The sequence below is a fragment of the Sander lucioperca genome, chromosome 9 (assembly GCF_008315115.2).
Source record: "Sander lucioperca isolate FBNREF2018 chromosome 9, SLUC_FBN_1.2, whole genome shotgun sequence".
Classification (NCBI taxonomy): domain Eukaryota; kingdom Metazoa; phylum Chordata; class Actinopteri; order Perciformes; family Percidae; genus Sander; species Sander lucioperca.
Genome location: NC_050181.1, coordinates 30,091,985 through 30,102,222, shown reverse-complemented (window position 1 = coordinate 30,102,222; position 10,238 = coordinate 30,091,985). Strand labels below are relative to the sequence as shown.

Here is a 10,238-nt window from a genome sequence, read left to right as displayed (position 1 = left end):
TTTGTTGTGAATTTTAGGAATCGGGACGTCATTCAACATGGCACACTAAGAATGATCTATGGGTCACAAGCTGGGGGATCAAGAAGTCGAGAACTACGAATTTCAGAAATGGGAAAAGCCCAGTGTGTTCTTCAAACAAACATCACACACACACACACACACACACACACAAAGAGCGAGAGTAAATTGTGACCAGTGGTAGAATACATTGATGTAAAAATACTTTATTATAAAAGTCCTGAATTTAACATGTAACTGAAGCAAAAGAACAGAAGTATTATTCAGCAAAATGTACTTTAAGTATCACAAGCACAATTAAGCTACTCATTATGCATGGCTCCTTTCAAAGTGTTATTTTGTATAGACCATTTTATTCTCCTGTTATTTATTTTTTGTTTAATTCATTTTTGGGGGCTTTTCAATTTTGTAGTTTGTCAACGTGGAGCCAATTTTAGATTCTTTGCATACTACTGGGTAGATTACTAATAAAGTACTGCGTCACATCATTCAAGCATATATATTTTTTATGTAAAAACTAACTGTAAGTGTCAAATAATGTAGTGCAGTACAATATTTCCTTCTGACATGTAGTAGAGTACAAGTATAAAGTAGCAAAACATGGAAATACTCAGTACAAATAGCCACTGATTGTGACAAATTATGCACCTTAATACGTAACGCCGGCACATGTATTCCGTTAATCCCCAACACTGTATGCTATACACGACAGTAGGTTGGTTTCACTGCTGCTTTTACAGACTGAGGAGTGAAATTATATGTAGCACATGGATGACTTTTCAATCTCCGAACAGACATCAAACAGAAAATCTGAATAATAAAAACATAATGAAAAGCTGTGATCAGGATTCATGCATATAGGATTTTTAATAAAAGGTGATCCATGAAGCGACATGTCATATCAGACCAAACGCTGCGCAGCTGTTTGTGCTGGCCCAACCACACCAGGAAGCTTGTATGTGTAAACTCATCTCTCTCTCTCTCTCTCTCTCTCTCTCTCTCTCTCTCTCTCTCTCTCTCTCTCTCTCTCTCTCACACACACACACACACACACACACACACACACACACACACACACACACACACACACCTACCTAAAGACATAAATGCTAACATGAAATACTCCCACACAGAACCTGCGTGGTAGATTTACTAACATTTATTATCTACGTCCCAGACTCCCTGGGAAGCAATAAAACAGATGACTTGATAGAGTCGATGTGTGAAAGAAAATAGGTGTGTGCGTATGGTGAAGAGGGGAGGGGGGGGGGGGGGGTGAGGGCGGCTGTCACGTCACATCTCTCATTAACCCCTCCACCCACTCCCCATTATCCCCGGTGACGTAAGCCACTCAAACTACTTTAACAAGCCGCGGAGCCACCAGCCGCAGCACTTCACCGAACACTTTGAACGGACTCCACAAGAGTTTAACGGCTGTTCTTCTAACCGGCGGTCCGCTACTTTACAGTTTGTGTCACGGAAAACTGACCGAAGTCAGAGCGCGCGGCTTGTGAGAGAGAGAGAGGAGAGAACGGCTGTGCGTTATCTGATTGGACAACACAGAGCAACACAACGAGCCGCGGGTACATATATCGGGTCCACAGCCTCGCGCCTCTCAACAGTTTCCCACTCCGCCGCTACCCCCGAGGGAGAGCAGAGAACCAGCTGAAGTATCGTTTAAAATAACAGAGGTAAGAAACGAACTTCTTCATTTAGGCTACAGGAGACAACCGCTAATAAATGTAGTCTTCTACTACAGTTAATGCTACTATGCTGTCACTAAGACACTAAGAGGCAGAGTCTGAACAGCATCCAGGCAAATACACTTTACAGATTTACAAATATGTTCAAATGATGGACTTTACACAGCAGCAGGCTGCGGTGGCAGAAGCAGAATTTGTAGTAACAATAATTGCAATAGTCGCAGTATTAGTAATATAATTTGCTAAACGACCTGTTGACCTGAATCTGACTTGTTCTTTGAGAATGATGTTGACAATCTGACAAGTTAGAACTTTTTTTTGTCCTTTTCTGCCGTTAGTCCATGGCTGCCCCTGCACACAGCAGCTGCGTGTGGATGTTGCTGCTGGGCGCGTGTGTGTCGCTGGTGGTTGGAACGGAGTGCGGGAAGGAGTGTGCAGTGTGTGTGTACCGTCTGCTGGGACAGCAGTCTGGTTTCTCCTCCCTGGTAATGTCACCTTATTATTATTATTATTATTATTATTATTATTATTATTATTATTATTATCATTATTATTATTATCAGTATTATTATTATAACGTTTATTTATATTTAGGACACACTTACAGACGAATAATAATTAATACATTGAAATGTGTAAGGTTACAGAGACAGTCTAATGTCTCACCCTCGGTAAATTTGATGATAAATAAACTGAAGAAGTAAAGTAATGCAGTGTGAGTAACAATCAGCAGTCTGGTTTCTCCTCCTCATAAAGTCACATTAGTATAATTGTATCAGTTGAGTGTGTGACATACATTTCCATTGTGTGGATTTCATGACTTCCATAACATTTCCCATACCTCTGACTCGGCTAATAGTCTCCTTTCTACTTCTGCGATATCGAGATATTTGCTTAATTGATGTAAAGACATTAAATGAGCCGGTTAAAAGAAAGACTAAAATCTAAACAACTTCACATTTTTACATTCAACAATCTCTTATTTATCTCCTATTCGGGTATAATTACTGTAATATGAGCTGTAACAAGAGAAATGTCAATATGTCATACGTCATAATTCAATTTATTTTTTATTTAGCTTTGAAATCAGTCCATATTTGGTCTTTGCTGTCTCTATTCTTCTTCACACAATAATTACTTGTATACTCCCCATTATGGCCACTAGAGGGTGTTGCTGCCCTCCCCCAGCCCCTAAGGTGGCAATATGTCCTCAATTCAATTTTCCAGTTCATTAATTCTGTCTTCATAAGCCCGTGGCGCTGAAAGCTCAGCAAGAATCCCTCCTTCATGCCATCAAATAAATGAAATCCAATGGCACATATGAGGTTGGGAGCAGGTTTTCCTGGTAGTGTGCAGCCCCCAGGGCTCAGCAGATGCCTTTAGTCTGATTGTACTCCTGCCACTGGGGTTATATGAACTCACATAGTTAAAGGATAACTGGGATAAGTGGGTGGTAGTGTGGGAGTCACACAGCTTTAATAGGAAAGGCGTCCATTAGATGGATAGGATCCTGTGTCAATGAGTGAGAAACAGCCTGGGACAGATGGTTTGAAGAGAGAAATTGTGTTTTTCGAAGTTAACAGCGTAAGTGAGAATAAAACAGGCTGTTGTGTTCTCCCAAAGCATCAGTTGACTGTTGTCACCTCTCCCTCATGACTCTCTTTCTTTTGTGTAGTCTTTGTCTGTTCTTCTCTATCTAAACTAGTGGTCGCCTGATGTTTTTTTTTTTTTTCCATGGCTGATGCTGATATTTATACAGCAGGGCAAACGGCGTCCCATGAATAATGTCGATATCTTTATTTTTCTGCATCTGATAAAATACTACAATGTAATAACAAATGAGACACATAATTGCCAAACTTAGATGAACATTTATTTAACACTGTTGTCATCTGCTTTGACTCTGTTTAGTCTGTTTATTGTAGGCTGGAACTCGCAGCATAGTTTTGAAAAGGAAAAAGGACATTTTCAAACGTTCCGTTGTCGTGTGGACATCTCCTAAAAAGCTTTACAGTTACACTTGCTTACCGTCCCACCATCATCCCAAATGACAAATCTGACAAACATTTTACTCATTAGGAGAAGAAGTAAGGGCTGAGGACGCCCACACAATAGTTTTTCGAGCCCTGTGAGCTAGTTTAGCTGGTTGAAGGCTGAAGTCTGCCCGTAGAATGGAGAAATGGACCAAAGGGAGAGCGCTAACTTCTTTCTACAGCAGCCTCCCTGACAAGACTGGCTACAGACAGTTTTTGTTAATCGGCATTAAGAGCGCAGGCATCGGCAATGTACATAAGATAGATGGCAGAACTCTCTGTGTGTTTCGGTCTCCATTTTAATTTCAATAACAATTCATCAAGCTTTATTGTCATGGTTTCATTGATGACTAGAGTGGGGGGAAAAACAACAGTGAAACAGTCAAAGCTGTGTCAGTGAAAAATCTAGATGGAATCTGAATCGATTTGATTGATTTTATGATTTAAAATGCGTTAAATTCCCATGTTCTCACATAATACATTTGTAAAGTGCTATTTCATTGTGAATTGGTCAATAAAATGTCAGAAAATAACAAAAAATTGCACATCACAATTTCCTAAAGCCCAAGAGGACATCTTAAAAAAGCTTATTTTTTTCCGACCAACAGCTAGAACCTGAATTTATTTAGAATTCTGGTTCTAAAAAAGACTTAAAAGATGAATCCATTTTTGAACTCATTGCAAATTCATTTTCTTTTGATCTACTAATCGATTATTAGTCTTGTTGCCAGACATTGGCATTTCTTTAAACCAATCCCAATCGTCTTGGGTGGTGCTTAGCGCCGCACAGAGCAATGGCACATCTGCAATATAGCCTCAGGAAGGAACTTGTTTTGGTGGAACATGTGTGCGTTCAAAAGTAGTTTTTGTTGCGCAACAGAAAACTCAGATTGGACAGATAGTCTAGCTAGCTGTCTGGATTTACCCTGCAGAGATCTGAGGAGCAGTTAACCATAGTCCTCAGAAATCCACCGGAGTTTAAAATGCCAACACAAAGAAAGCAAAATGTGATAGACATCCGGCCGAAATGAAAGACATCCGGCGGAATTTCCGGCGGCACCTGAACAATCCCGGAAGTGGAACATCGTGGATATACTGTAGACTAATCGATTATTTATTGATTGCTCAGCTCTGAATCATAGTCTTTTTTATTTGTTGATCTTGTCAAGAATAATTTCATGGATACATTCAGAATAAAAAGGAGGAAGTTGTTTGGCATTAAAAACTTCAAAACTAGCTTAAAAAATTGCTCTTCATTTACTTTGTATTCCGTGAAGGTGCCTTCCTGTTAACTCTGTCTGCTAGCAAAAAACAGAAATATGCCAAAAGCTGCTGTGTGATGGGATACACTACCAACTGGGTAAAGACCACTGAGCTTTTAGGAAAACAAAAGTGGATACAAGCAATAAGATGTGAGGCATTACGTGACATTTGTCATCACATATGTCAGTTTTAGGCTTACTGTATTTTTGTACGTGCAGCTTTAACATTTTGACAGTATGCAGCCTGTGTTATAGTGGAATTGTAGATCATCAGAAAGCTACGCAGTAGGGCTGGATCTGAATATTCGACGCGGGCACCCATATATAGAGGTTTACTCCTCGATGCAGTGGCCCCGGGTTCAACTCCGACCTGCAGCCCTTTGCTGCATGTCATTCCCCCCTCTCTCTCCCCTTTCATGTCTTCTGCTGTCCTATGAAAATAAAGGCTGAAAATGCCCAAAAAATTTGACTATTTGTTCGTTGGGTAGGTATTCGATTTTGGGATTTAACTAGGTATGCCCCAATTGAAAAACGCGAGATCGGCATTAATCTCTTCTAGCCGGCCATAAACTACTACACACATATAGTTAAACATTCTGTTCATGTGAGGTGAAGTCCTCCAGCGGTCGCCTCCCATCCACTTTATTGGCCAGCAGCTGCACGTGGTTGCTCTGGCGCACCAACGGTACTACAAGCAAAACAATAGTTGTAGAGTCGTCACCCAGCAGAGCATATGGAGTGTTTAAGCTCACAGCGGAGAGTGAGAAAAAAAGGCTGAAAACGTCATATAGTAACACAAGCAACGATAACTAGTCGTTTTGGTGCCTATTCCTAACTCATCGCTGCATGATGCTCATTTGAACGCCGTAGGCCCCCCCACCGCCCCATCTGGGGAGTGTGTCCTGGTGTGTCCACTGTCATTTCCCCGCTTCCCATTTAAATAAATGTATTTATTCTGACCGTTGTCGGTCTGAAATTAAGACAGATTCAGCAACTGAATAGCCTATTTCTCGCATAAAATGTTTTCAGAAACACATTTGGGTGAACCATTTTCGTGAAATAAGAGATCGTATTCCAAACGAGCTGCCATCATGGTCTGTTTTGAAATCCGGGAGCACACGCGTTATTATGATCCCGAGATCATAATAAATCCAGAGAGCGAGTGGTCGAAGCAGAGGAGAGTTTAAGTTTAGTAGCATAGATATGAATATGCAGCACATGGATGTATAATAAGAACGGTACAGCAGAGTTTGCAGTTTTGTGCACTGTAAGCTGTAGCAGGAAAGTTAACAACACCTGTTTTCCGGTGCATTCTTGACTTCGAATGTGACTCATCAGATGAAAGAATCAAACGCATACTCGTCTACTTGCAATGGGACACCATCAATAGCAGATTTTCCAGTTCAAAAACTCACATGCGCTGATTTGTGGTAGGAAAAAGGTATAAGAAACAAGACTGACTAATTCTAATTCAAAGGTTTACTAAAGAGTGACACACCATTATCAGAATCAGAATCAGAAAAAGCTTTATTGCCAAGTACGTTTACACACACAAGGAATTTGTCCTGAGGCCTGTACTACGAATCAAGATCAACATGTCCTGGATTTCTTTCAGTTATCTGGCTTCACCTAACCTAACAACCGCGGTCCCGCATAACCTGTATCACGACGCTGGTTAACTAGTTCAATCAACCCAGGGCTTCCCAATCCAGCGGCGTTCACATAAAAGAGGCGGTGTTTGCGCAGCATGACCAATCGCAAACATCTACCAGAGTCGCATATTTTACATAAGAAGAGCAAACTATAATTCTACATAAATATGAAGAACACAGACACGGTTTTACAGGCAAAATGCTGGAAGGAAAGCTGGCATAAAAAGCCGACGCTGTTTTGCGTAAATGACAACGCTTATCCTATCAATATCACTTCCAGTGGTGTAGTCTATGTGATAGCTCCAGGATGTCTATATACCCACTTAAAAATGCCCAATGACACGTAACATACTTTCCATTACATTTTTGATAGATTTTGAATTGTTATCCGTGCTTTTTTCTAAGGTAGCCTATTTTATTATTTTTTTTTTTTTGCATAAAAGTGTATCGGAATGCAGGAAATGAAGACGTTGACGCTTAAAACTTCCCTGGAGGAGGACACCCAGACCCCCCACTATGATATGCCCCCCTCCTCCCCAAAGGCAGATTCTGGCCAATATACAGTACAGTACACCCACTATAATAGCCTACATTAGACTAGTCACTTTCCCACTTTTCCCACAGGCACAAGATCTGACCATAATTACACTTCTGCTTTCCATGAACTGTCGTTGCTTTAGCCTTTTATTTCAGTTGCAACCCTAGCAGTGGTAAGCTGTGAGAGAAAATAAAAAAATATCAAAACATAATTCTAACCGATGTGCGTATTGGCAACACACGGCTGAAGAAGCCGACAAATAGCCTATATGTAATTCCCTCCGCTTCAAATCTATATCTTTCATAAATATACCCATCAGGGAATGTTAACGGAGTTGTCGGTCTCTAAATGTTTTAACTTTTCTGAGCGCACCTCTCTCTCTCTCTCCGCCCACCGAGCTCCACCTAAATTTCTAAGAACGGTGACGCCGTTATCAATCGAGTATTGATTGGTCAGTAGGCGGTGCTTTTACACCGGTTGATCTATAATCTCCAACATAACCTGCTCCCAAGCAGGTTATGTGTTGGTGTTCAGCATAAGTTACCACAGCGATTGAACCCGGTAACAACTGATCCACCGTTGTGATACAGAAACCCCTGGGTTGAACCTGAAGTTAGCTCGTTAACGCCAAATCTCGCTTCGTAGTACAGGCCTCTGGTGCTGTAGGTGCATGTCACATTAAAGCAACATGCACAGACACACCGAGTCGCCATATTCGGCGCCAAAACAACTCTCTCTTAACTCTCGCAGGGACAATACAGCATGACATGAGGAGAGGAGAGGGAAAAAAAGCAACTCTCAGACTATCCTCATAAAGTATTATATAGCTGATTACACTGCTGCCTGGTGGAGATCCCAATACACTACAAACAGGCAAACTGGCCAATACTTTACACATATTAGCAGCTATAACTAACCAAAACAACAAACAATATCGGAGGCTAAAAATATGATTGGGGCATCTCTAGATTTAGCTATTTGTTTTTTGTTTTGTTTTTGCGTTAATACTGTAAAATAGTTGAGACAGATTAAACTTTTGGAGAATTACAACCCAACATTGCGGTGGCCAAGTCATATAAACAGCAATCTGACTTGGCAGTCCATTTTAAGGCGGTGTGAGAGTCCCATACAGGAAACAGGAAACATCACTGCGGAAAACAGTAATTGTGAAATATAAAGTCTACTTGTGCTTGTTGGGGGGGTTAAATAACATAACAAGACGTTACACAAATAAGCCATTTAAGTGACACTCCCATCACCACACAACCCGCTCTGAACGCGCCCTGAGCCCTGATCAGTCCTAAATCATCAGTGATACCAAATCTTCAAATTAAACTGAACAAAATCATTTGCAAGTGATTTGTGATATATATTATAATAAATATAGTAAATATGTTTTGACTCCAGCTCTGTACTCAACACGCATATGATACATAGGATTGACATTCATCTTCTCATCTCATTCCCAGAAAGAAAGCAAATAAATGTATTTTCTACAGAACTACTGGACCATATCGTCCTATCTTTTTTGTGTCTAAGTGACTGATGGGAACAACCATTTTTTGAAATTGGTCCAGTATTAAGCAAGACTGCTGCAATCACACTCTGGTCCCATTTACATGTGAAAATATACACACAAAAAGTTATGTTTATTTAAATGGAGTCTGGTGAATTTGACAATCTCAGCTGTTTCTGGTTAAACCTAAAAGGATCTTACCCTTTAACAAAAGGGTATATCTCTATAGGGATCCTTTCCATAATGTTGTCAGACACTATATAATGAACTGGAAAATATATAATATATAATCTGAGTCTGTCAGTTGCAACAAACATCATTTTTTAGTGGACGAAATAGACGATGCACATATGCCCTATATGATTACATTGCAGCCTGATTCGTGGCTGCCTGTTACAACGTTCTTGCTCAATACTGGACCAATTTAGAAGTTGTAGCAGAAGGAAAAAACTGTGGCATGATATGATTGTCTAAAACCACAGTGATTTATGTTTTGATATTCCAACTGAAGCATGACATCATGTTATAACTAGCAAACCTGATTTTTCCAGACATGCTCACTTGAGTGCAACGGTGGGCTGGACAGCCAGAAGCTGCGCCTGTGCCAGGACTTCCTTTTGGAGGAAGAAAATCACATTCCTCTGAATGCTGACTCCCGCCAACAGCAGGAACAGGAAGCAGTGGCCGTCATAACAGCTGACGATGAGGACGCAACATTACCGGAACACCAGCTGGCCAAGAAGTACGGCGGCTTCATGAAGCGCTACGGTGGTTTCATGTCTCGCCGCTCCTCCTCTCCAGAGGGGGTGCTAGAAGATCCTGGAAACCAGGATGAAGAAGAAAATGTTCGCCTGGAGATCCTTAAAGTTCTCAATGCAGCGGCTGAGCACCATGATGAGGGGGATGGTCAGGGAGGTGAGGCGGTAAAGCGGTACGGAGGCTTCATGCGTCGTGCTGAAGGAGGGGCTGCGCAGGGCGACCTGCTGGAGGCAGTGTTAGGCCGCGGGCTCAAGAAGCGCTACGGAGGGTTCATGAGGCGCGTGGGCAGGCCTGAGTGGCTGGTGGACAGCAGCAAGAGTGGGGGGGTGTTGAAACGGGCCTGGGAAAATGGCAGCGAGATACAGAAGAGGTATGGGGGGTTCATGGACTAGGACCCCATAGTTATGACCCTTTTCTTCCCCCCTTTCTTCAACCAATCACCTTGTAATCTGGACTTGTTGATGTTTGAATCAACTGCCCACCCCCTCTGCTTTGTATAACGTGCTGCTGCCTACTTGGTTATTGGTTCAACTGCTTCTGTAATGATAAAAAAAGATGGTTTTCCTGATATTATTTATTAAAATAATCTGTTGATCGAGGTGTGTTAGTTGATTGTATAATTAAAGTGTATGACTTACTGTGTTCAAGCTTGTGTGTGTGTGTGTGCTTTAGAAGAGGGAGACACAATAAAGTCAGCTATGCAAATATTTGCTAATAAGTATATCAACACAGCATATAACATATATGGAATTGGTTG

General features: G+C 41.3%; 1 protein-coding gene across 2 annotated transcripts; it reads left to right on the top strand.

The window, feature by feature from the left end:
• The first annotated feature begins 1,355 nt into the window (after positions 1-1,355).
• On the top strand, positions 1,356-10,035 carry LOC116040726 (proenkephalin-A-like). Of its 2 annotated transcripts, none has more exons than XM_031286326.2 (3): positions 1,356-1,705; positions 2,058-2,206; positions 9,274-10,035. In XM_031286326.2, exons 2-3 carry the CDS (start codon positions 2,063-2,065, stop codon positions 9,871-9,873), a joined length of 744 nt encoding a protein of 247 aa, XP_031142186.1. In that variant the 5' UTR covers positions 1,356-1,705; positions 2,058-2,062; the 3' UTR covers positions 9,874-10,035. The 2 variants fall into 2 exon arrangements, with proteins under 2 accessions (XP_031142186.1, XP_031142177.1); XM_031286317.2 differs by having other exon boundaries at positions 1,360-1,709; positions 2,060-2,206.
• The last annotated feature ends 203 nt before the right edge of the window (positions 10,036-10,238 follow it).